The following is a 27,628-nucleotide window of genomic DNA, read 5'->3' on the forward strand; positions in this document are numbered from 1 at the left end:
TTCTAAATTAATCCATAAATTCAATGCAATTCCAGTCAAAATTCCAACAGAATTGTTCATAGAAATTTATAAGCTAAGTCTAAAATTCGGATGGCAGAGTAAGGCGAAGAACAGCCAGGATCATTCCAAAGGAAAATCAAGTGAGGAGATATGCCCTACCATGCATCAGCATTTTTCTAATGCTACAGTGATTAATAAATAGGATAACTTAGATAAACAGAATCAAAGAGCACAATAGAGTCCAGTAATAAGCTTATACATAAACGAAAATCAGATATGTGGCAGATGTGGCATTACAAATCAGAGTGAAATGGATGGATAATTTAGTAATGATGCTGAGAAAATCCATACAGGAAATAAGATGGATTACATATCTCACAACATAAACAAAAATGAATCCCAGGCTGATTGAAAACATTTATTAAAAAAAACTTTAACAGTTTTAGAAGAAAATGGTGCAGAGTGTAAGAAAAGCTTGCTTAAACTCAAATATCACAATTCATAAAAGAAAAAACAATGATACATTTGAATGCACTAAAATTTAAAAACTTATAAAAAAATACCATAAACAAACCACAGATACAAGAATATACATGTAATACAACAAGCAACGAAGAATTAATATTTACCATATATAAAGGAAACAATCAGAGATACATACAAATATATATTTTCAAGGATGTTCATATCAGAACCTTTTCTTATTCTGGGAAAACTGGCAACAACCTGTATTTCAAATGCCAGATTAGTCAAATAATTTAGAATATATGCACTCACAAAAACGCTACACTGCAACTAAAAATCATGTGAAACAATTTTTATTAAAATAGGGAAGTACTCATATTACTAAATGAAGAGGTAAAAATAAATATGTATCATCTCAAAAATTTATGTTAAGTGAATATATGCATAGAAGAAGACATAGGTAGACACAAATCTAAAAGTTAATCATAATCATTTTTAAGTTTACGAGTTTTTTTTTCCTCTGTACCTTTCTCTGTATTTTCCAAGTTTTTTCTTTTGACATATATTTTATTTGTACATTTTTTATAGAGTGCATTAATCTTAAGTGTATAGGTCACTAAACAGAAGCACATACACACACACACACGCACGCACACACTTGTGTGTGTGATTTTAAATCAGGATTCAAAACATTCCTCGAATCCCAGAAAGTTCCTTTGTGTCCCATCTTAGCCCAAACTACTCCTTACCCCCTTGCACTGGTAAGGTAACCAGTGGTAACCAGTATTCTGACTTCTATTAGCATAACTATGTTTGTCTGTTCTTAAATTTCATAAAAATGAAGCCATACAGTTTGTACTCTTTTGTGCTGGTTTCTCTTATGCAACTTTATGTCTGTAAGATTCATTCATATGGTTGTGGTGGCAGTGGTTCATTTTGTAAATTGCTGTACAGTAGTCTACTGTATGAATTTCCCACAATTTATTTAACCCATTTTACTGTTGATATGAAAAGTCTTTAGAATGCAAAAAGTTTATGCAAAAAAAACAAAAAGTGTCATATGAAAAACTACTTATGATACATTGCACTTTAAAAATTCAGGGCAAAAATTATAAGTACGGTCTTATTAAAATATATTTTTAATACTCATATGCCCATAATGCTAGTTCATGTTAGCAACAGTTCTTACCTTTTTTGGTTCAAAAACCTCTTTAAAACTATATGAGGAAAACTATAAAAGTCTGATAAAAGAAATCAAATATCCAAATAAATGGAGAGATACTCCATGTTCATGGATAGGAACACTCAATATTGTTCAGATGTCAGTTCTTCCCAGATTGATTTACAGATTTAATGCAGTCCCAATCAAAATCCCACCAAGTTACTTGGTGGATACTGACAAAGTGATTCTGACGCAGAAAGCTTGGTCTCTGTGCACCGTGCCAAACTGAATCTTGAAGACAAGAGTTTTACGTGAAGTAGAAGAGGATAACTTTATTGCTTTGCCACTCAAAGGGAGATACAGCAGGCTCATGCCCCTGAAAAACTGTGTCCCCCAACCCCGGGGGATTTGGTGAGGGGTTTTATAGCAATAGCTCAAGGATGGGGTTGCTGACAAGATTAGGGTGTGTGCAGGGCCTGAACTCCTTTGATCTCGTCTCAGGTGGTCTCCTAATCTTGATTAGCTTCTCTGGTTCCTTTAATCTTGCCTCCGGTAGTTTCTTGGCTTCTCCTTCCTTGTCTCTGCATCCCCTCCCTTCCCTAACAACTGTTCCAATCTGCCCTTTGGAACCCAGGGAAGGTCATGGAGGCTGGAGTCTGTTCCCTATATACAAGAAATGGGGGACAGAAAGGCTTCCATGCCCAGGAGCCCCACAGGGGCTCAGTTTCAATTCTAAGTTTATATGGAAAGATGAAAGACTCAGAATAGCAAACACAATGCTGAAGAACAAAGTCAGAGGACTGACACTACCTGACTTCAAGACTTACTATAAAGCTACAGTAATCAAGACAGTGTGGAACTGATGAAGGAACAGACAAGTATATCAATGGAAAAGAATAGAGAGCCCATTCCCTGGTGGCGCAGTGGTTGAGAGTCCGCCTGCCAATGCAGGGGACACGGGTTTGTGCCCCGGTCCGGGAAGATCCCACATGCCGCGGAGCGGCTGGGCCCGTGAGCCATGGCCGCTGAGCCTGTGCATCCGGAGCCTGTGCTCTGCAACGGGAGAGGCCACGACAGTGAGAGGCCCGCATACCGCAAAAAAAAAAAAAAAAAAAAAAAAAAAGAATAGAGAGCCCAGAAATGGGCCAACACAAATATAGTAAACTGATCTTTTGTCAAAGGACCAAAGATAATCCAATGGAGAGAGGATGGTCTTTTCAACCAATGGTGACAGAGTAACATCTACATCCAAAGAAATGAATCTAGACACAGAACTTACACCTTTCACAAAAATTAACTCAAAATGGACCACAGACTTAAATGTAAAATACAAAACTATAAAACTTGTAGAAGAAAAGATAGGAGAAAATCTAGGTGACTTTGGGTTCGGTGATGAATTTTTAGTTGCAACACCAAAAGGAGGATCCATCGAAGAAAAAAATTTGAACTTTATTAAAACTAAAAACTTATGCTATATGAAAGACTCCATTAATAGGATGAAAAAACAAGCCACAGGCTGGAAGAATATATTTGCAAACACATATCAGATGAAGGTCTCGTATACAAAATACCCAAAGAACTCTTAAAACTCAACAATATGGGATTCCCTGGTGGCGCAGTGGTTGAGGGTCTGCCTGCCAATGCAGGGGACACGGGTTCGTGCCCCGGTCCGGGAAGATCCCACATGCCGCGGAGCGGCTGGGCCCGCGAGCCATGGCCGCTGAGCCTGTGCGTCCGGAGCCTGTGCTCCGCAACGGGAGAAGCCACAACAGTGAGAGGCCTGGGTATCGCAAAAAAAAAAGAAAAAAACTCAACAATAAGAAAACAAACAACTCAATTAAAAAGTAGGCAAAATATCTGAAGAGATACCTCACCAAATAAAATATGTAGATGGAAAATAAGCATGTGAAAAGATGCTCCACATCATATATCATTAGGGAAATGTAAATTAAAACAATGGGATACTAATACATATCTATTAGAATGGTTAACATTCAAAACACTGACAACACCAAATGTTGGCAAGGATGTGGAACAGCAGGAACTCTTATTCACTGCCTGTGGGAATGTAAAATGGTACAATCACTTTGGAAGACAGTTTAGCAGTTTATTGCAAGCTAAACATAGTCTTACCATACAATCCAGCGATTGTGCTCCTAAGTATTTATCCAAATGAGCAGGAAGTATGTCCATACAAACACATGCACACAAATGTTTACAGCAGCTTTAGTCATAATTGCTGAAACTTGGAAACCACCAATGTGTCTTTCAGTAGGTAAATGGATAAACAAACTGTGGTACATACATACAATAAATATAGTTCAGAAATAAAAAGGAATGAGTTGTCAAACCACAAAAAGACATGGAGGAACCTTAAATGTATACTGTTAAGTGGAAGAAGCCAGTCTAAAAAGACCACATACTGTATGATTACAACTATATAACATTCTGGAAAAGGCAACACTATGGAGTCAGAAAAACAAAAATGAGTGATTGCCAGAGGTTCAGCAGAGGAAATAAAGTGTGTTGAAGGGATGAATAAGTGCAACACAAGATTTTTAACGCAATGAATGTATTCTGTATGATACTGTAACGGTAGATACGTGACTTTATGTTTTCGTAACGACTCATAGAACTGTACGTACAACACAAAAAGTGTACCCTAACATAAACTATGGACTTTAGTTAAAAATAATGTAACCAATATTGGTTCAATTGTAATAAATGTACTACTACTGCAAGATGTTAATAATAAGAGAATCTATAGTATCTGTGAATACGTGTGTGGTTGGGGGTGCTGGTATATGAGAATTCTGTCCTTTTTGTTCACTTTTTCTATAAACCTATAACAACCACTTTAAAAGTAAAGTCAATTAATATAAATAAATGAGAACAAAAAGAGAAAGTAAAAACATTCTCACCTGCATAAACACAAAAAAACAACCCCAAACAAACACTCTTTTGAGAATAATGTAAGTCATGAAGGTTCTATCCAGAAAAATGTACAAAAGTAAATACTCATAAAATTTTGAATGTAATTTCATAAGGCTCACAGTATCCCAAAGCCCACCCATAATCTCTATATACCCAGGTTTATAACCTCTAAGTTAAGGAGAATAAAACATGAATTTCTTATCTTTTTATTTTCCAAATTTTTAACTTTTATAATTGACAACATATTTATAACCTAAAAATACTGACTTATTTTAGCTTTAAACAAAGCAATTAATTCTGTATTAATTAAGCCATATAGCCTTCAAACTAATAATGCTACTTTTTTCATCCATAATTTATGCCATCACTTAAAGATTATCGAACTTACATAATAAAATAAAATTTTGAAACAATTAACTTGCTACTTTTTTTTTCTTTACTCTGGATTAACTATTCACTATTAAGTCATTTCTAATTCACTAAATAAATCTCACAGGTAGAAAAAAAACTTACCTGCAAAATAGGAAAAGTAGCAGTGGTTATGCCCATTTTGTGTAAATTTAAGAGCATGTCACTTCCACTCCATACTTTACAGGATGATTCATAACCCCTTTCCACAAGATGTTCAGAGTTTGCTTCTAACCAACTGGAATAAAATAAAACAATTCCATCAACCAGTATCATCCTTATGTGCACTACTTCAACAGAGCAAAGAGAAATGTGATACATTGATCTGTATTCCTTGAAGCTCTGAGCACATATATGTGGATTAATTAAGACACATTTTATTTATTTATTTTTGCGGTACGCGGGCCTCTCACTGCTGTGGCCTCTCCCGTTGCGGAGCACAGGTTCTGGACGCGCAGGCACAGCGGCCATGGCTCACGGGCCCAGCCGCTCCGCGGCATGTGGGATCTTCCCGGACCGGGGCACAAACCCGTGTCCCCTGCATTGGCAGGCAGACTCTCAACCACTGCGCCACCAGGGAAGCCCAAGACACATTTTAAATACGATGCATGTTTCACATTGCAAAATAAATATACAGCTAAAAAAGTAAGCTTTTACTCAAAAAAGAGAAGGATGTGTGTGGTTCCCCATTTGTGTTTTGTGGACTCACACTGCTTTACTTGTCTGTCTCTCCAACTGACAGTCAGCTCTTAGGAGCTTATCCCAAATGCACATAAAAGGAAATACAAATAAGCCTAATAGGGATTTCCCTGCTGGCACAGTGGTTAAGAATCCGCCTGCCAATGCAGGGGACATGGGTTCAAGCCCCGGTCCGGGAAGGTCCCACATGCTGTGGGGCAACTAAGCCTGCACGCCACAACTACTGAGCCTGTACTCTAGAGCCCATGAGCCACAACTACTGAGCCTGCATGCCCCAATTACTGAAGCCCGCGTGCCTAGAGCTCGTGCTCCGCAACAAACCACCTCAGTGAGAAGCCAGCGCACTGCAACCAAGAGTAGCCCATGCTCGCCGCAACTAGAGAAAGCCCGCGTGCAGCAACGAAGACCCAACACAGCCAAAAATAAAATAAATAAATAAATAAAAATTTAAAAGCCTAATAAAAAGATTATAGTGTTAAATATTAACACAAAAAAGAGAATTACTAGAAAATATATTCATTTACACACACACACACACACACACACACACACACACAGACATTTGTACATTCAGTGAGTGCTTAAATGCCTATATTATGCCAAACACTATACTGGATAGTGGAAATACAGCAGTAAATAAAATAGGCAAGGTCCTTATTCTCATGGAAATTAGATTCTACTAAGAGAGACAGAAATAAACTCAGAAACAATTCCATGAACAAGACAATATCAGGTAGTGACAGTGATATAATGAAAATAAACTGGATTAATGTAATCTAACTGCTACTTTCATTTGAATGTCAAGGAAGCTCTTCTTGAGATGACATATATTCTAACTGAATACAAAAAGTATTCAGTCATGGGAGGATCAGGGAAAAAAGAGTACTCCAAGTAGAAGAATGCCATTTTCACCTGGTGCAAAGATCCTCAGGTGATTTAACAAATTTTGCTTATTTAAAGACCCGAAAGAAAGCCAATGTAGTTGGACCACAATGGGCACAAAGGAATAACGGTATGAGCAATGTTAGAGTGATAAGCAGGAATCAGATCATGTTGGGCCAGAATAAGAAGTCTGGATTCTCTTCAAAGTGCAATGGGAAGATTTTAAACAGAAAATTTTAAATAAGAGAGAGATAATCTATTTTAAGTGTTTAAAAGATGATTCCAGTTTATAAGCCAGAATGGATTATAGGAGAAAGACAAAAATGAAAGGAGAGACCTATTAAGAGGCTGTTACAGTTGTTCTAGTTGAGGGATGATTCTGGGATGACAGGTATGAGATTGAAGGATTTGGGATATATTGTGTAGGTGGCATTTATAAAACTTACTGATGAATTGCATGAGGTGAAGCAGTAATCAAGGACAACACTTAGATTTTTGATTTGAGGAACTGGTCGGTACTATTTGCTTAGACAAGGAAGACAGGGGCAGTGGGGGGGAGTAGGTAGGGGAAGGAAAGGAGTGTTTTGGAAAGTTGAAATTTTATATCCAAACAGAGATAGAAAGTATAGTTGGGTATATGAAAATGGCATTCCAGGGACAGGTTGGGACAGACACAGATTCAGGCCTCATTTGCACTGCACTAGGGTTATGTAAATTAAGGAGAGTGCAGAACTAGAAAAGAAATGAAGTCCTAAGACCAAACCCTGAGGTACTTCAACGTTTAGACATCAAACAAAGTAAGAACTATCAAAAGCAACTGAGAAAGAACGAACTGTGAGGAGGAAGAAAACCAGAAGATGTCATGGAAGCCGTCTAGGAAAACACATTCCTGTGTGTCTGCTCTACTCTCACTACTTCACTTCTAACACCTCTGGTCTCTACGTGTATGTGGGGTTTTTTCCCACACAGGCAATTCTCTGAGACATCAGATGGGTGTCCTATAATTCAATTCAATTTTGACACTAATTGGAGTTAGCACAGACCCTACTGGTTAAGCACTCAGTCTCACAAGACTGTCCCTCCCACCCCCAACCTAGATGCCAGTTGTAAAAGTCCAGGTTGTCATCTGTGCTTCTGACCAAGCAGCTGTAAATCAGAGGCTCCCATGACCCCCTCCTCAAGTTTGAGCATTTATTAGAACAGCTCACAGAAATCAGGAAAACATTTACCAGTTTATTATATAATAAAGGATTAACAGTCAGATGAAGAGATATATAGGGTGAGGTCTGTAAGGGTCCCAAGCACAGAAGCTTCTGTCCTTGTGGAGGTGAAGTGCACCCCACTCCAAGTACATAGGTGTGTTCACCAATGCAGAAGCTCTCTGAATCCTGTACTTTTGGTATTTTTATGAAGACTTCGTTACAAAGACATGATGGAACATTAACTCAATATCCAGCCCTTCTCCCCTTCCCAGAGGGGAGGTGGGCTGAAAGTTCCAAGCTTTTAAACATGCCTTGGTCTTTCTAGTGACCAGACCCATCCAGGAGCCCACAAACCCATCACCTCATTAGAACAAAAGACAGACCTGTCATCCAGGAAATCCCAGGGGATTTAGGAACTCTGTCAGGAACCGGGGCCAAAAATGAAATAGTAGAACAGAAAATGCTCTTAGTGCTCTTATCACTTAGGAAATTATAAAGGTTTTAGGACTTCCGTACCAGGAACTGGGGACAGAGACCAATATATTGAATACATATTTTCTATTATTCCACAGAAGACAAAAACACTTTTCATAGAGGTGGTAGTCAACAGTATCCAACAATGCTGAGAGGCTAAGTAAAATAACAGAAAAATAACCTTTGCACTTAGCAATCTCTGGATCACTGGAGATCTCGATAAGAACAGTTTCAGTAGAATTATGCAGACAGCAACACTACTGGGATGGATAAGGAAAGAATGGGAAGTGAGAAAATAGAATCAGCAACTACAGCCAACTCTTTCAACAAATTATGCTGTGAAATAGAAATGACAAACTTCTACATGGCAAAAATACCACAAGGAAAGACACAAGCATACAGCAAAATGGAGGGGAAAATGTTTGCAACTCTTATCACAAGCAAAGGGCCAATTTACAAAGAACATCTACAAATCAATAAGAAAAAGATCCATAAAAACAAGAACAAAGACAGAAATGTCAACAGAAAGTTGACAGAAAAGGACATATATATGGCCCTTAAAAATGCTTAATCACACATTAAGAGAAATGTAAATGAGGGACTTCCCTGGTGGTCCAGTAGTTAAGACTCTGTGCTCCCAATGCAGGGGCCCAGGTTCGATCCCTGGTCAGGGAACTAGATCCTTCATGCTGCAACTAAAGATCTCGCATGCTGCAGCAAAGATTCCATGTGCCACAGCAAAAATCCCGCGTGCCACAACTAAGACCTGGCACAGCCAAATAAATAAATACATTTTTTTAAAAAAAAGAGAAATGTAAATGAAAAGTACACTGGGATACTTTTCACCCGTCAGGTTAGAAAAAAAACAACTTGCATATTCTCATACTTTGCTGGTCAGAGTATAAATTAGTCTTCCACTCACCCATCTACTGTGTAAATTTAAAAAATATCTATTAAAATTACATGTAGATCTATGCTTTGACCCAAGAATCCCACTTCTAAAAATTTTGCTATAGATATACTCCCAGACAGATGAAAGGGCATATGTTCAAAGTTATTCGTTACAGCAATGTAATAGCAAAAGATTGTAAAACAACTTCAATATCTACTATCAGAGGCTGGTTAAATAAATCACTGTACATCCATGCAATGGAATTCTAGGCAACTATTTTTTTAAAACTGAGAAGCTTTCTGGGTCTTGATATGGAAAGATCTCCAAAATATATTGTTAAGTGAAAAAAGGCAAGATACAGAAAAATGTACATATGAAGTACAATGCCTACAGTTAACAATACTGTATTGTATACTTAAAAATTTGCTAAGAGGGTATGTCTTATATTAAGTGTTCTTATCACAAATAATAATAAATAAAGAGGGCAGAAGGAAACTTCTAGAGGCAATGAGTATGTTTATGTTAAAAACCATGGTGATGGCTTCACAGATGTATACTTATCTCAAACTCATCAAGTTTTAAACATTAACTATTAATAGTTTTATATATGTCAATCATACCTCAATGAACTGGCTTTTAAAAAATAAAACATAAGGGCTTCCCTGGTGGCGCAGTGGTTGAGAGTCTGCCTGCTGATACAGAGGACACAGGTTCGTGCCCTGGTCCGGGAAGATCCCACATGCCATGGAGCGGCTGGGCCCGTGAACCATGGCTGCTGAGCCTGTGCATTCGGAGCCTGTGCTCTGCAACGGGAGAGGCCACAACAGTGAAAGGCCCGCGTACCGAAAAAAATAAAAGAGTGGATATATGTATATGTATAACTGATTCACTTTGCTATACAGCAGAAAAAATAAAACATACATCTATATAGATATTTTGGCGGGGGGGGCGCTGCATTGGGTCTTCATTGCTGCGCACAGGCTTTCTCTAGTTGTGGCGAGCGGGGGCTAGTCTTTGTTGTGGCGTGCAGGCTTCCCACTGCAGTGGCTTCTCTAGTTGTGGAGCATGGGCTCGAGGCGCGCAGGCTCAGTAGTTGTGGCACGTGGGCTTAGTTGCTCCGCAGCATGTGGGATTCTCCCGGACCAGGGATTGAACCCGTATCCCCTGCATTGGCAGGCGGATTCTTAACCACTGCGCCACCAGGGAAGACCCAAAAATAAAATATATTTTACGTTTAAAATGGAGAAGAAAAAAGTATATGTATAGATGCCATCATTTGGGTAAAAAGGAGGGATAAGAGAAAGTATCTATATTTGCTCATTTTTGCATAAATATGAACTAAATGATAAACTTGTTCAGGAAGACAGAAATTAAGCAGATGGAAGATGGGGTGGGAAAAAGGTTTTTACAATATAAATTTGTAAACCTCTTATGTTCAAACATGTGGATGGATAAACATGCAAATTTTTTAAAAAATATACTGTGAAGGGAACAGAAAAGTGCTGCAATAAATGGAACGGGATGTAGTGTCAGGTAACATTTTTTTCTAAGGTAAAGAGATTCTAGATCAACAACATAACGTCTAATTAAAGGGAAACGATCTAATGTAAGTTTCAATAAAATACTAAATCAGGACTTCACTGGTGGTCCGGTGGTTAAGAATCCTCCTTCCAAAGCAGAGGACGCAGGTTGGATCCCTGGTCAGGGAATTAAGATCCCACATGCCGTGGGGCAACTAAGCCCATGCGCCGCAACTACTGAGCTTGTGCACTCTAGAGCCCATGCACCACAACTAGAGAGCCCACACTCTGCAACCAGAGAAGAGCCCAGGTGCTGCAATGAAAAGATCCCACATTCCACAACGAAGATCCTGTGTGCCACAACGAAGACCTGACACAGCCAAATAAATAAATAATTTAAAAAATAAATAAATAAAATACTAAATCTATTATTTTACAGTATTGAAATCTTGGTTAAATGAAACTCATCAAACCAGAATCCTACTCAAACTGCAGGATAAAGCGATAAAATAAAGCCATGGTCCAGAATTTTTAAATATGTTAATTAAAACCATGTTTAGTTAATGTTCAGCCCAATATCCTACACACATCCTATGGGACTACTAAATTATCCTGCTAAATTAGGAATAAGATTCACAATTATCAATTTTAAAAATCAGTTACGTTCACTATATTCTTTTGAACAAGACAAAAGTTTGGACTAGCCTATCTCTACCTTTAATGGGCAAACAACAATCCATTTCCCAAGTAGCCTGGTCAAAGTTTACTAATTGTAAAATACTTGGCACAATAAAACATGTTTTTAATACAAAGGCAGCACAAATGACACTGAAAGACAAATGTTCTTACTTAATGAGGCTATAGCACACAGCTCGTAGGGGTTCATGGTCTTTCTTCCTTATATTATTGTTAACCATACTATCTAGTTCATCCCGAGCAAACCGAAGCTGAACTTCCGTTATACTGTAACTTGCTGATTCCCGAGCACAGTCCTCAATGTTATGAGCTTCATCTAAAATGACAACCTGTTCTTTCAGATTGATATCCATCTATAAGATAAAAGAGTTTTCCTGTAAAACATTCAGCAAAATGGATTTAACAGCAATAGGCAAGATATTTCATTAAAAAATTCACACTATAGGCCAATATCACAAGTCCAACTATATAAGCACCTGATTCTCAGTCTTAAAATTTTAAAGCACTTAGGCCAACCAAATATCAGCTCAGCATTACAGTTTTCCATTTTTCACTCTCAAAATACTTGTAAACCTATCAACCAAAATAATATGGGTTAAGTGAGCCAGGATCAACATATGGCTGGTTACACAAAGGGGTATAAGGGATCTCCAACATAATATAAAAAGTAGAATAAAAAAAAAACCTTTAAAACAAAAATAACAACACAAGATTCAAAAGACTCTCAAAATACTAATACAATATAGTATGTATCTATTTCATTTCAGTCTCTTCTGCAACCCTTTTGAGAAGTGCTCTTCCCCAACTCCCATGTGATGTCTGTAGGACTGTTAAGCTGTTAATCAAGGGACATCACCACTCTCATAATGTGGGCAGACTTAGAAACCAGGCTTGTCAATTAAATAAAGTATTCCATCTGTCTATGGTCACAATGACTGGTTCAAGAATGGGTATGAGATACGAGCTAGGCCAATCAGAGTAATTATGGGTGACTAATGTGAAATCATATTCTTTTTTCCAGGTTACCTAGCTGGAAAAAAGCTAGCTGATTATGGTTATCTTTGTTCCTACTGGGAAGAACTTGCCTGATTACAAAGTCATCACGATAGTCAAGTGTATTTTTTTAAGCTCTATTGAAGCTGGGTTTGTGTCAAATGCAACTGAAAGAGTCCTGACTAATACAAAATGTCACAAAGCAATTGCCACTGAGTTATTCTGAGGAAATAATAATATACAGAGGGCTGTAGATGGCTGAGAAAGAACCATAAAAGAGTAGGAAATATACTGAGGTTTAAAAAGTGAGCAGGATTTGGATTTGGATACACAAAGAGAGAGTAGGGCAATTCAATATAGGTGTAATCAAAAGCAGAGATACAGGAAAGAACAAGGTGTCCTCAGGGGACTTTGAGGTAAGTTTTTGAAGAGTTCAAGTTGGGAGTCTGTAGCAGAGAAGGCTGAAAAGGCAGATTTAGGTCAGACTATTGATCATCTTGGGAGTAAGCTTAAGAAATATGACTTTATCCCATGAGCAAAGAGAGATATAAGAGATTTTTAAGCAGAGGAAGACTGACTTGGCATTGATATATACCGTTGCTCAACGGAAAGAGACCTAGCTGAAAGGCAGCCAAATAAGAGGAAGGATAGCAGGGGTATTAAACATAATGCCTATTCATTTTAAACTTATAGAAATAGAAAGCTAATGAAAGTTGTACAGTCAGATCTAAAGAGAGGAATAACAACTGAATATATGAAGTTATTCACTTTTTGTCTTATGCTGTAACAACTGGATGTCTCTAAGAATCAGGCAGATAAACACAAATGCTGTATCCAAATTCACTTATTCAAAGTTCACAGAGCATAATTTGCATAGTATGCATATTCTCCCAACGTAATTCTTCAAAACACAGATTCTTTAGATAAATGTTTTAAAATCATTCTTTCTATTCATAAAGAGATCACTATATAAGGGTCTCAAATGGGGGCAATTTTTTGTACCCCAGGGGATATTTGGCAATCTCTGGAGACATTTTTGATTGTGACAACTGCGAGGGTACCACTGGCACCTAGTGGATAAAACCAGAGATGCTAATAAACATCCTACAATGCACAGACAGCCCACCACAACAAGGAATTATCCAGCCCAAAATGTCATTACCGTCAAGGTTGAAAAACCCTGTTATGATTCCACTTCAGTACTAGGGCCTTAGAAGTGCTTATTACTTTGGAAATTAAAATGACAATGTCTAAAATTCAGTTTTTAATACCCCCTAGAATATGTTTTCAATACTCTAATCTGTTTACACATTTCCATAAATTAAATATAAAGCAAAGAATAAAGTAAAAGACATTAAAACATCTAAAAGCTTTACATTCATCACTTATATCCCAATAGTAGGAAAACAGTTCTTTTAATTTTTACATATCTACTCACACTTTCCCTTATTTGTGCATCTAGAAGATAGTTGTAGGGACAAAATATTATGTCAGCATCCTGCATTAGTTCTCGTGCTGTGTAATATGGACATGCCTTTAGTTTTTTCCCCAAGCTGACGAATTCTTCTATATCCCAGGCCTTGCACATCCCTTGGAGAGTCTGTAATATGTGTTGATCACTAATTTTATGAACACCATGATAAAAATAGCAGAATTTTCCCTAAAAAAAAAATGCATAGCTGAAATATGAAGCAATACTAGAACAGAAGAAATAACACAAGTTCACCGCAGAATTTTAGAAACATCATTAAAGCCACAAAGTAAAGATTTAACAGAGGAGACAGAGTACATACACCACATCTATAATACAACCATTTTAAAGAACTATATTAGTTAACTCAGATAGAGCTCCAGATCAGTATAGCTGGAAATATCCCAAATTAACTTGAGAAACATATTTTTAAAAGTATGTTTGTTGTGACTTTGTTCTGATTAAAGTGGTATTAGACAAAAATATTTCTGGAAGGATCTGGAAGGATACACAAGGGCAATGGTATCACTAGTTGCTTTCAAAGATGAGAGCCAAGTGACTTGCGAACAGGACTGAAAGACATTTTTCTCTATAGACACTTTTGTACCTTTTCAATTTGAGCCATGAGACAGTATTACTTAATCAAATATAAATAACTAAAAACAAAGGAAGAATGGAAACTGGGAAGGAGGGCAGGAGAAATGTCCTAGGGGAAAAAAGAGTATTTACTACAAAAAGTTGGAAAATGTAAGAGTATCAAAAAGCCCTAAATTACCTAAAATCCCATTATACAAAGAATGTACTATCAAGATTTTGATGTATTTCATTTCACATTTCTTCTATACACATATACTTGTGGATATATCTCTATAATGAGACCCAATTTTAAAATAATGAGAACAAAGCAAATTTTCCCCAGGCACTGAGGATTATTAACAATCTAGCCACTAATATTTTTTTTTTTACAAAACTGGGATCTCCTTTTTTCTCTTAGCCTATTTTATTAAAAATCCTATCAGAAATATTTTTTCATATCACCAAGTTTCTTTTCATTGTTGCCTATATATGTACACTGGATTAATGTGCCATAGTTGATGAACCAGTTTATTACTAGACATTTAGACTGTTCTCAATTTTTGCTTTATAAATAAACTGCAATAAGAATTTTTATGCTCATTTCTAAATATTTTCTTAGTATACAGTTTCAGAAATGGCATTATAGGATCAGAGAGTAAAAATATTTTTAAGTTTCTTGAAAACCATATCACCAAATTATTCTCCAGAAAATGTATAGCATTTTACATTATCCTTTTTCCACACCTTTATCAACATTAATATTATCTTTTCGTATCTTTGCCTATTTTAAAGGTAAAAATAGAAGACTGTTGCTTTGATTTGTATTTTTCACACTTTCTAGCAAGGTTTAACACTACATTGTACGAACATTCTAAAAAGTTTCAACAGTAATTTGCATACCTTCTTTCATGTACTATTTACTAATGTCCTTTGCCATTCTACTATTAGAAGTAAAAAAATTTTATTAACATACACCAATCAAAAAATAAGATGTTTGATAAAATCCAGTCCTAGCAAAGGTGTGGCATATCCTATTAAAAGATGTATAAAATTAGAAGTATAAACTTCTACTTCTATTAGAAGTGCACTGGAAATTTGTCAGTAACTACCAAATAAAATTTCACCACTTAAATATATATATACTGCACTGTTTAATAGCCCCCCAAATTGGAAATAAACCAAACGTCTACCCACAGGGGATATGTTAAATAAATTGTGGCAAAAATTCATACAAAAGATATAGCCCTTAAAAAATAAGTTAGATTTGTCTATGTGCTGATGGGTTTAAGCTTTAAAAATAATCTATACACATACATTATAGAAAATACATATTTTAAATGTTTTAGAAGAATACACATAAAACCTTACAGTAGTTCCCTTAAGGGGATGGAAAGAACTGGAAAGAGAGATCTTTTCATTTAATGCCTTTCTATAATTTTGAGTCTTTAACCATGTATATGTTACTTTTCTTTTTCAATTGTCATTTGGGACTAAGTGGTGAAATAATGAGCCATTTTAATTCATTAATTTTATATATCGAAAAAAAATTAAATGTGATTTTGAAATCCAATATTTATCTTTCCCAGTTTGCTGTCCTTAACCAGTGGGGGGATATGTACATATGTGTGTGTGTGTGTGTGTGTGTTTGTGTGTGTGTGTGTGTATTTTTATCTATGAACTATACAAAAGGCAAATCTATGTTTTTAAAACATTCATACCTCATTACATACACAAAAATATCTAGACATTGCTAGAAATGGAGTAAATCATAAAAAGGTCATAACCTATAAAAGAATGTCAGCAAATCCAAGGACAAGGCATGATCAGCTGAGGACTGCTAATTCTCCTAAAGCCATGCTGCTTATTGGTCCTCCAAGGTATTAAAAATAAAAATTAGGAAGAAAGGGCTCACCTAACCTTCTTTATTTGCTTCATTTTTATATTATTTTCACTTACTTTGTCTAATCTCTACTACTCTTTTTTACCCTTCATGCCATGTCAACTTCCCCACACTATGATGCCATCTTTCGTTTTTGTTTCTAGTGTAGTAAAAACAGCAATGGTTAGCAGTTAGAAGACTTGCTTCCTTTCTTGCTAATTAGTTGTCTGACACTGGGCAAACTTCAGGGCCCATTTTTCTCATGTGACTAGGCATCAAAAGAGTAGTTGAATTAGAAGCCTTTTAAGATTCCTCTGACCCGCTGACTATGCCATTTCTAAGGTTCCTTCTAGCTCTAAAATTCTATGATTCTGAGGTCAAGAGACAGTTGAAGATGTGCCAAGTATCTTTCATACTGAGCTTGATACAGATTGAGCTTAATAATATGACATTCACCATTTCTTCATTCCAAGTATCTTCCATACTATTCTGAAAGTTTTTATTTGTACAAAATGATCACTAAGGTGCCTTCAGAGTCTATGGTTATGGACTGTTAAATCTCATCTTAACAAAAAATAGATATTCTTCTATACCTAAAATAACTTTTTAGAGTTATTTCTAGGGCTAGTTAAGATTATTTTTTCTTAGTTGAAACAAAATTTAACTTTTAGCAGATAAGTACATTGCTTTTTCAGTATAGGAGCATAAAAGAAACAGTGAACAAAAAAACATGTGCCTTTGGATCAAGCCAAAAACTCAGAAAGTTTACACTTTAAGGGCACTTAGAATGACACTGCTGTGGAGGCTGATAGCAAAACCAGAAAAGCTCATCCATTTTAGCAGTGTAATATAACCCTGAGGGGAGTCTGTCAATTGAAGCGTTATCACACTTTAAACTCTTTTTCACTCAAACTGTCAGGTATCTATTTATCATTTCTCTTTGGTAATTCAGCCATCGTAAACATAGACACCTTTAGTGACTTTGTAATTGGCCCTCATTACAATACCAAATTACCCTGAGGGCTTGCGAACAAGAAAAAGAATGTTCATGTACACCTATGAGCTAGGCATTCTGAGGCAGAATTAGGTCAAAACAACTACAAGCAGGTATCTTCAATTATTTATAATACTAATATTCAAAAATAAAAGAATTGTTTACTTGAAAACAGAACCCAAAGGCCAATGAAAAAGTCTATTGGATTTTTATTTTTACATGATTCAAACTTTGGAGGATAAAGACCAATCAAAAAACATAACCACCACTGCACAATTCTAGAGGATTACATAAAATATTTGCTTTCAATACACAATCTTAAACTTTATAATTGTTTTTACTAATGGGATAACAAACACATAATAAATTACATAATAATTTTCTCAATAACAAGTAGTAAAAGATAATGACAACGCCAGCAAGTCTTCTTACATAGACTATTATAGCCAGAAAACAAATTTCAAGCATTTGAGGAATTTAGTAGATCAGTTGGCCACTTACAGAAAGAAGTCTACTTAAATATAAAATTTATGGGGTTTTATCATGAAGAGCCTTTTCTCTATTTTATTTTTTTTTACCATTTGGCTTTTTAGTATTTTTATCTCTCTTTGAAGAGAACTTTTTAAATATACAGAGTGAAGAGATTTCACAGTTCCTCAGTTAATTAAAAAGAACTGATATGAAAACAAGTATGATCACAGAATTTCAACAACGGTTTTGATTCAATTATTCTGTATTCTCTTCCTGGTTCTGAACAAGTCACTTAAGTTTTTCCACTGAAGCCCCTTAGTAATTATACTTCATATTATCAGGTTTGAATATCTGTTGAAGTTTCTTTTGAATAACCCCAAATAAGGCTTGAAAAAATTTCCATCTAATAAAAGAAAGCACTGACAAAGAAAAGCATAAAACAAAATAATCTATTCGCATTATATGGTAGGAGGTGATATATCAATTAAATGAAACTCTAGAGGCTATAGCTCTTAGTCTTTTGTGTAGAACCACTTATGTTTGACAAAATACAGAAAGACAGAACAACTTTCAAAATATATTAAAATATCATTGGTCATTTCATATACTATCAACTTATGCTTCACCAATAATTTCTGGGTATAATTCCAGACCCATAACTTCAATTTTAGAGTAAACTAGTTATCAAACTGGTACACAGGCTGCCAAACTAATACTGCCAAAATATTATTAAAAAATCATGTCTTTAGTAAGAAAGATTTATCTACCTAGCTAAAATTCGTATTATTCTAAATATCCCTGGAAAATTTCAAAACCATCAACATATCTTCAGTTAATAATTTAACATAATTTTTTGAAAGAAGTCTGCACTAATCAGAATTATGAGACAGTATAGTCATTACATTTCTCAATTAAAAAACATTTTAAAATTTGCTCAAAGAGAGGGCCTATGTAAACTACCTTATTTTGAAGTTTTTAAATATGTTAAATACATTAATTAGATCTAGTTAGACTAAATCACTTAAATGTTTTTAATCTCCTCATATGACATCCATGTTTGACTATTTTGGGCAGAGAGATTTAAAAGAAGAAAGTATGAAGACGGGTGACTAAAATGAAAATTAATTTTCAAGGAAATAAATAAATATCCCCAAGCTTTAGGACAAAAACCCATAATTTAAAACTTGAGTAAAGACTTTCTTACAGTAAAATTATTTTTTAAAAAATATCAACACTAGCAATCAATTTGATTTTTGTAAGTTATTTGATTATTGCTGTAAATGTACATATAAAATGAACACATTAAAAAGTAATCAATCTTTTCAGCTAATTTTTCCTCTAAAATACATTAACTTACATTTTTTCCATCTAGCAATTCCATGCACTTTTCATTTCTGTTGAAGTTACCTACTACTTCAGGATGGACACAAGTGTGATCCCTGCTGGAAAGAATAGTCATTGGGACCCCTGAGTATGCTGTCCTCCGGAGCTCTCTAGTAATCTGAGCAATCTGCTTGTGTGTGCGTGTCCCAAAATATATTTTGGGTATCTTGGACTTCCCCCCATGATCCTTCTTAGTGGTATTTGAAGAATCTTGACTGTCTCCTTGTTTAGTAGAACAACAGCACCTAGAACAGTTACCAGGGGGCTGTAACAAAGGAAAGAAAAGATAACTAATGTCTGGACTACCATAAAATTGTTATCAAACCTCTCATGGAATCAAAACTATAAGCAGTGAATCACAACCGTCAGATAAAGAGAAATTCATAACGTTACATCATCTAAAACTTGCCATTAAAGAAAAAACTACAAATTCAATTTCAAATTGGTTCTCCTTCATAAATAAATGATAAACCATTTTTATCATTATAAGTGATGTTTCCATATTTGCATTGTATTCTAACATACTACTCCAACTCTCAAATTCCAAATGTTTTAAGTATATTTTAATTATCCTCTTTCATAAATTATAAAAATAAGATAAAACAAAGGACAATTTTCATTTTTGCTTAGGCTTCAAGTGAACTTGTGATATTACAATTTAGAGTTGATAGTGCTATTTTTCTTTACAGCACAGTCCATTCAAATATCCTACAATATACCAACATCTTAAAAAGCATTTTAAATATAGCTTACAGAAGAATAGAAATATCAAGCTGAAACTAAAGCATCAGTCAAAAACAAGAAAAGAAAACTATTCTCTAGCAAAAGTATGGAAATGAATGCAAATTATTAATATTTAATAATAAAGGCAGGTTGCTTGTGTGGAACAAGTACATCTGAAATTCAATTACCTGTCATGGAATGTAAATCCATCAGTAAAATTACCAGTCAGGATAGCTTTTCCTGGACAATTTTACTCAATTCAGTTTCATAATTAAAATAGTTATATAAAGGCACCTTATGGAACATCAGGAGTATAGTCTAGTATTTAGCTGGTTTTTCTCTCCTGTTTCCAAACTCTCAAAAATAAAAAAATTTAAAAAGCTTTATGCTATATATTAGAACCCAGGGATTCTTAATAACTACTCCCTTCTCAACCTCAGTTACTATAAAATGAGACAGAATGCAGCCTCATTTAAGAGAAAGACTATGAAATGGTTAGTTTATAGGAATGGTCACTGATAGGGAAAAAAACTAAATAGCACAGTAGCTTAAGAGAATTTGTACTAGAGAGTTTTAGTTTAGTAGAACAAACACACCATTTAACTGCAGATTTTTTTAAAATTATAATCAGTAAGATTAGCCTTCATAAACAAATGCTAAGTCATAGCATGTTACACCACAATACTGGGGATCAAGCTGTCTTTTAGCCTCAACTCAGTGGAAAAGCAAGTTCAAATTACTCTCAGTCTCGCTCAACCTTGTCCGCCATTAAATATTACAATACATGATAGAATGGATGTAAATGTGACCCTTCTGGAGCTGTCACTCACTGGGATAAAAGGTTCACTGATGTGCCAAATAAACAGTCAGTCAAAGCAGATAAAGTTACAGCCATGCTGGAATTGTTACATTCCCCTCTCAGGTTGCCAGTAACAGCAGATTTCATTACAGAGTGCTGCCACATTAAATAGCCAGTTCCAAATATCCTGCCTTCTATATTGAATAATTACTTATTCACTGAAAGGATAAAAAGAAGAGTTATGAATGGGGCTCTTGTCAACAGTGAGGCAGGAAACAGCTGACATGTGGTTTATGTTACATATGTTGCAATATCTAACAATTTATGGTCACACAGAAAATGGCATGCAAACTATATCATGATATTTCTGACTGAATTCCTTTCTAGCCTTTGCAATGATCACACTAATTAATTAACTCAGTAAAAGAATTAAGGTAACTCTTGGTAGCAGAATTAGTTGACTTTTCCATACCTTCAATCTTTCACTCAGTTATATTATATCTCTTCCCTATGATACAGTTAAATTCACTCTGAATATTAGAATGCTAGGGATCAATGCATTGTTATATTCCACATGGATATATTATATACAAGCGTAAAAGTAACTCAATAATGTGGCCTTTTTTCAAAGCTCGGAAAACCTACTTTTTGATATAACACTTTTCAACATGAATTCCACTTAAAGCTTTATCACCCACTCCTTTTATTTTAATTCCACTATTTTTCTAAACAAAAAATTCAAATGCTACAGAAAAATACAAAGTAAGTCAACCACCACCACAAATAACTTGCAGACCCTTCTACATATAATTATATCTTCCATATTTTTTCAAATAGAAAGGGATGCTATTATATAGACTTATAACTTGCTGCCTTGTATTCAAATGTTTTAATTCTTAAAAGGGGTATTTGCACTAATAATTTTAAAAAGGGATCTGCTTATCTTAAAATATTATGCTAGTAGCTGTACTAACAAAAGTAAAAGGTCAAGAACTAGCTTCAGAAAACTCTTCCCACTAGAGCAGCTTTATTTAGGTAACTTAAATTAGTTTTTCACTCCATAACTGAGAAAATTTTAAACCACAGCTAATTTTATACTAAAAATGTTTTCTGTTTAAGTCTTAAAATGCTCTGAAGTAATTTTACCATCTATGAACTCAAGGGTGACTCCTCAAAGAAGATGGTTTTTCAGTGGGTGGTTGCACAAGTAGAGTAGAAGACAGAAATTAAGAAAGGTGATTCTTATTTATTTGCAATATTAAAGGGGAATTATTTCTTCAGAAGTGATCTTCTATTGGAGTTTCTATTTAAAGGATTCGGTATAATCATATTTGAAGATGGAAAAAAAAGAATGTAGCAATAGAGCAGAGGCTTAAAAAAGACAATTATTTAGTAACAAAAGAGAATTATTTGTACCAAAATCAGCAAGTTTCAATTCTGTAAGAAAACTAGAGAAAGAATCCTGAAACAGCAATGACAGGAAGTCATAATATCCTCCACTCCAATAATAGGCTAATATTTTCTGGCCTCTCTCTGAAACCCTTTGACCTAGGGGTTTTGAAACAATAGATGAACAAAATTAAATATTTTTCACTAAGCATTTCTCCTGCTAACAAATGAGCAAGTTTATCTTTCATAGGGATGTCTTCCTTTTGTTTTTGCTCTTTAAATTTACAGAGACTATATTAGGAAACTGGAGAATAAATTAAAAAATATTCTCTCTCATCTAATATATCTGAACGTCAAGAAGACAAAACACATGGGCTCCCAACACCTGTAATCTCTAAGAACTGTAAATAGCTACACTGTATGGTAGAACAAAACTCTTTAAGAGATGGCTTCTTTTCCCATAGCTGGAAACTGTCTAGAGTTCTTTTACTTCAACAAAAGGCAAGAAAACTTAACCCAAATAACAGCAAAAAAATCTATTATCATTTAAAGAGAAACAGAAGAGATACATGTGGGTGTGACAGCTCTATTATTAGTTCCACATGCAGGAGTCAATTGTTTAAAAATACATTTCAAATTTACAGTAGCCAAAACTGTTCTTAGGTCAACAACCAAGGATTTTAGAAAATTTTGTGTCTAACAATTTCTATTTATTCCCTCTCCTGTCATACTACATAGAGACATATATTGAAATTTTTTGAAAGGATAAAGAAAGAATATAACGTTTGATCTTGAAAGGCCAACTGCTGATTCCTTGCCACTATTCCTTTCACAAGGCTACAATCAGAAGTTTAAGTAGATTAAGATAACTACATCAACCTCTAAAGTTTCATAGTTCTCTCCAGCCTTTCCCCACAACAACAACAAAAATTACTATGCCTAAATACTTGGAAAAATAAAAATTAGCTTGGTGACTATGCCTTAAAAAGAAAAATAATAAAGGAGTAGTTAGAAACTATTGCATTGTCAGAGATGTTATTTTGTAAATTCATAAATCAGGGGAGTATCTAAAAGATGTTTATGAACTGAATTCTAAAAGCAAGCATAAAAGGATATATTTAATATGAAAGATAAGTAATAAAGAAGTGGAGAGGAAAAGAGACCAAAAAGAATCTTATTGGTATGAAATAAAGGGAAAACTAGGTCCATGAAATAGTAACATATGTGCATGCATTGTCTTTCAACCACACTCCAAATTATTTGAGGACAGAAACTGTCTTACATTACTTCATCTACTCATTCATTGAGCATGGTGTTTTGCATATAACTGTAACTTAATTTTTTTAAATTGATAGATTGTGACTAATGTCCTTAAACCAAATACTGTACCCATGTACCACATTTTATCTGTAGATGCTTAACTGATGCCCTAATTTGAAGTCCTTCACATATCAAAAAATTACTTCAAAATAAAAAGGTTAGCTTTTAAAAGAAAAAATACAGGACAATTTGTTATTTTTCAAGAATAAAAAGAAAAATCATCTTGTTATGCTAATATCTGGGCCACGGTAGTTGTGGGTGACAAACACATATCCTGATATATTCATTATTAATAGCTGTCATTTATTAAGGCTGTCCCTGTGCTAAGCACTCTACATGTACTCTCTCATTCATTCATTCATTCAAGAAACATTAGAATTCCTGATATATCAAGCCAAGTAGAAGACAATGACAAGGGTCACTTCACCCCACGGACAAAGAGGGCTTTACTTTTTAATTGTTCTACAAGGTGTGTTTATCAATACCAGTTTCGCTCAGGAGGTAAAGAACTGTTTAAAGTTGGTACTCTAAGTGCATTATTTCCTGAATGCAACTACAAAATATTCTTAAGGATAAGCTATACAATTTATTTCACAAAAACTATTTTAACTTATTATTAGTTGATATTTAAGTCAAATATTTTCTAACAGGATGGATGTTATATTCCAAAAGGGAAAAAAACAAAAATTCTCAAATAAGAGACTCTTTAGAGCAAGATTCAACAAACTTTTTCTGTAAAGGGCCAGAAAATAAATATTCTAGGTTTTGTGGGCCATAAACTCTCTGTCCCTATACAGGAAAATATCTTCATTATCTCAACATAGGAAAGGATTTCTTAAACAATACACCAAAAGCACAAATGACTGAAATCACAATCTCGAGAAGATATGTGCACTGTATATAACCAACTGAAGATCATTAATCACAATATATAAAGAATTACAGCAAATCAATTTTTAAAAAACAAACCCAATAGAAGAAAAAGAGCCCAAGAACAAGAAAACCACAGGAGAGAAAAGCGGAAAAGCCAATAAACTTCTGAAAAGATGTGCAACCTAATGCTCAACCTCATTACTAATTAGGAAAATGCAAATTAAAACCATAATTAGATTCCATTTCACATCCACCAGACTGGGTAGAGAGGATATACAGCAACTCTCTCATACACTTCTGATCCAAGTATAAAGTGGCACATCCACTTTGGAGAACAAATTGGTGATCTAGTGAAATCAAGGATACATAGACCCTTTGATCCAGCATGACCCTGCTAGGCATATATGCCAGAGAAACTCTTGCAAATTAAGACAGATACAATAGGGATATTCTTTGCAGTACTGTTTTAATAGTGAGGAAAATAAGCCAAGTGTGTCAACAAAACAATGGATAAACTGTGGAGTTCTGTCAATCTATGGAATATTGTATATAATAAAAAAATATGAACCAGAGAGTCCCAAGTATTGACATAAATATCAAAAAAATTGTTGAGCAGGCTGAGTATGACTTAAATAACATTTTATTTTCCCCATAAACTTCCAAACAAACTGATGACAGGAATAAAACTATGAAAACTTTATGAAAAGAATTAGGAATCCCCACTATGGTAGATAACCCTTGGAGCTAAGGACTGTAGTAGACAATATACCTGAAAAATGCTTAAAAGGAACCTAAAACAGCAAATACACTTGTTCGTCCTCAGCAGCTTAATACCTAGCAGAATAACTTTCATCTTAATCCGTCCTGACCAAAATTTTCAACTAATTTATTAGGAAATAGGTTCTTAATTTACATCCATGGACTGTTACAGAGGAGAGAGTTTGAGATCACCCAGAAACTACAAACACAATTTTGTATGCATTTTTAGAAAGTCAGTCCATAACTTTCATCATGGACTCAAAGAAGATTGTGACTTATTTGGATGAGGGCTTTATTCCAGAATTTATGTCTGATTTTACAATGAAAATAAAATAGAAATAGCATTTTCTTACCAACCAACTTGGTTAGTCACATTAATTCTGTAAAGGAATAAACAAGTTGACAGTCCAAAGAAGATAATTTTATAAAGGTTCCTCTACTGCTTGTAAATTAATTTCTCTTTTAATGTTTGTTAATTACATAATGTTAACATAATTCTAAAATACTTAGTTCACTAATGTATATTTCTAACTCCATTTTACATATGGTAAAGTAAAATCTAAAGTTCTTCAAGTTGCTACAAAATTCATGATAATTTGTGAGAAGCTGGAAGTCATAACCTTAAATCTTAAAGCTTTAACAGGATCATTTTTACCTACGATTTAACTTGGCAAAAAAGCAAAATACTGCCCTTTTTTATTTCAAAGCATCATGCACCTAAAGAGTTAGTGGTAAAAAAGTCAATGAATACTGAATTATACTTTGAGGCATATGAAGGAGGGTTTACTGTTAACCTTTATCAACCATTTGCTGTTGTCCAAGCCACCTAAACAGGTACTGAATGCCTGTTGTGCAAAATCTCACATAAGCACACACTCTAGTAAGATAGCAAAAGTGACATAACTATACCTTTTCCACTATTCTTTTTTAAAAATTCAAACAGTAGTACTCTACTGCCAGTTTCATGATTAAACTGCACAAGGCAGCTGTTTATCTACTCACAGCAACCAGCAGGTGAACCTGATTCAATATTTATCACAGGCTTTCACAGATCACTGCTAACCAAGCAAACGTTTTAATTAAGCTGGAACTTGCTTCAAAGAGCTCATTCAAGATGTCAATCGGCAGGTAAGGGATCAGATACAGTGTCAGGTGAGAGTGTGTAATACAAATCCACAACTTTCTTCATCCCATTGCTGTAAATTAGCCTGCTCTAAAGTTCAGACTCTGATTGTAACAGACTGCCAGTCTCCTGGAATGTGTAACTGAAGTCACTCAAATTCTATTGTGAAGGTTGTAAGCAATATGTTAAACTGCAATGGGCTAGCACATTAAGACAGATCCTTTTCACGGTTGTTTTTTGATACCGTAAGTGTTTGTTACCCTACTCTCCACTTACTGTTTACTTTCTTGCCTAGTGTAAATGGGAATTCCTTAACACAGTTGCCTCAGATTCTGAAAAGTTTATAATCAAGGAAAACCCAAAGTGGTATTTTTAATTTTTAATCTAAATTTATACTAGAACAATTATATTCTGTAAGACTTCTCAGTTTAAGAACAAACACATCATAAAGATGACCAACCTGTATAAAGCAAAAATTCTCCTGGTATAGTAGAACTTATACAGATGTGACTATAGCAATGAGTCTCAAAGTATAGTGATTAGTCACACTGACCAACTTCATGACAAATACCTGGGGTATTTACAACAACAACAACAAAAAGGAAAAAAGAAGAATCAAAGAAAGGAAATGGGAGAGAAAGGGATAGTTCTTCCTTCAAGAAGAATACTAGCTAAAAATTGTAAATAGAATGACAAAATTTTAAAAATCACCATTTTGCAACTCCCATGTAATAAGTGATTCCTGCAAGGTACATAAATGGATGCTAAAATCACTGGGTGAAAAGCTGTTGGGAAACAAGATATTCACATAGTTTCCAAACATCACCCCACAGATTACTTACTAATTACAAAAGAAAAATGTGCCTTTATAATGGAGACCCGGTAGTCACCACTTTAACCAAGTGGTCAATTTTAACATTAGCAGTAGTGAGACAAAGTGGCATTAAGTGCCTCTTGATGTGATATAATAAGAAATATGTTTATGTACTCTTCTTGAACAAAACTGCATGATTATGAAATCCAAACAATCAAGCCATGAATCAAAAAGATCCCAGGAATAGAGAACCCGTGGTAAAAAGACATATATGTGTATTATTTAGTTGGTGAAAATTAATCCAGCTGCACTCTTGTGATATTTGCACTTGCATATTATACTTCAAAAATCCTATCCCTTGGGATTGCCTGACATTTTTATTTTCTCCTTTATTGTATAGTATTTTGGTATTTTTCAAACTTTCTTCAATGACCCTTTTAAAATGAGAAAACAAAGCCATCCTGCGACATCATCTTCTACATACTGACCAAAATGCTGTAAATAAAACATACAAAATAGACATTTTTGCGTCTTTCACCACCATTAAAAATTAGTAGACAAGGGCTTCCCTGGTGGCACAGCAGTTGAAGAGTCCGCCTGCCAATGCAGGGGACACGGGTTCGTGCCCCAGTCCGGGAAGATTCCACTTACCGCGGAGCGGCTGAGCCCGTAAGCCATGGCCGCTGAGCCTGCGCGTCCGGGGCCTGTGCTCCACAACGGGAGAGGC

The 27,628-nt window shown here is 35.0% G+C and overlaps 1 protein-coding gene across 1 annotated transcript in view; it reads right to left on the reverse strand.

Annotated features, from left to right (window-relative positions):
* BRIP1 (BRCA1 interacting DNA helicase 1) overlaps positions 1-27,628 on the reverse strand; it is a gene marked incomplete at its 5' end in the record, with an annotated part of 197,017 nt that overhangs the window by 111,815 nt on the left and 57,574 nt on the right. The window contains 4 exon segments of the mRNA XM_082678491.1: positions 5,075-5,207; positions 11,488-11,687; positions 13,766-13,987; positions 19,076-19,366. Of these exon segments, the coding sequence (XP_082534617.1) occupies positions 5,075-5,207; positions 11,488-11,687; positions 13,766-13,987; positions 19,076-19,366 (846 nt within the window).

The sequence above is a fragment of the Grampus griseus genome (assembly GCF_964374135.1).
Source record: "Grampus griseus genome assembly, chromosome: 20".
Lineage (NCBI taxonomy): Eukaryota > Metazoa > Chordata > Mammalia > Artiodactyla > Delphinidae > Grampus > Grampus griseus.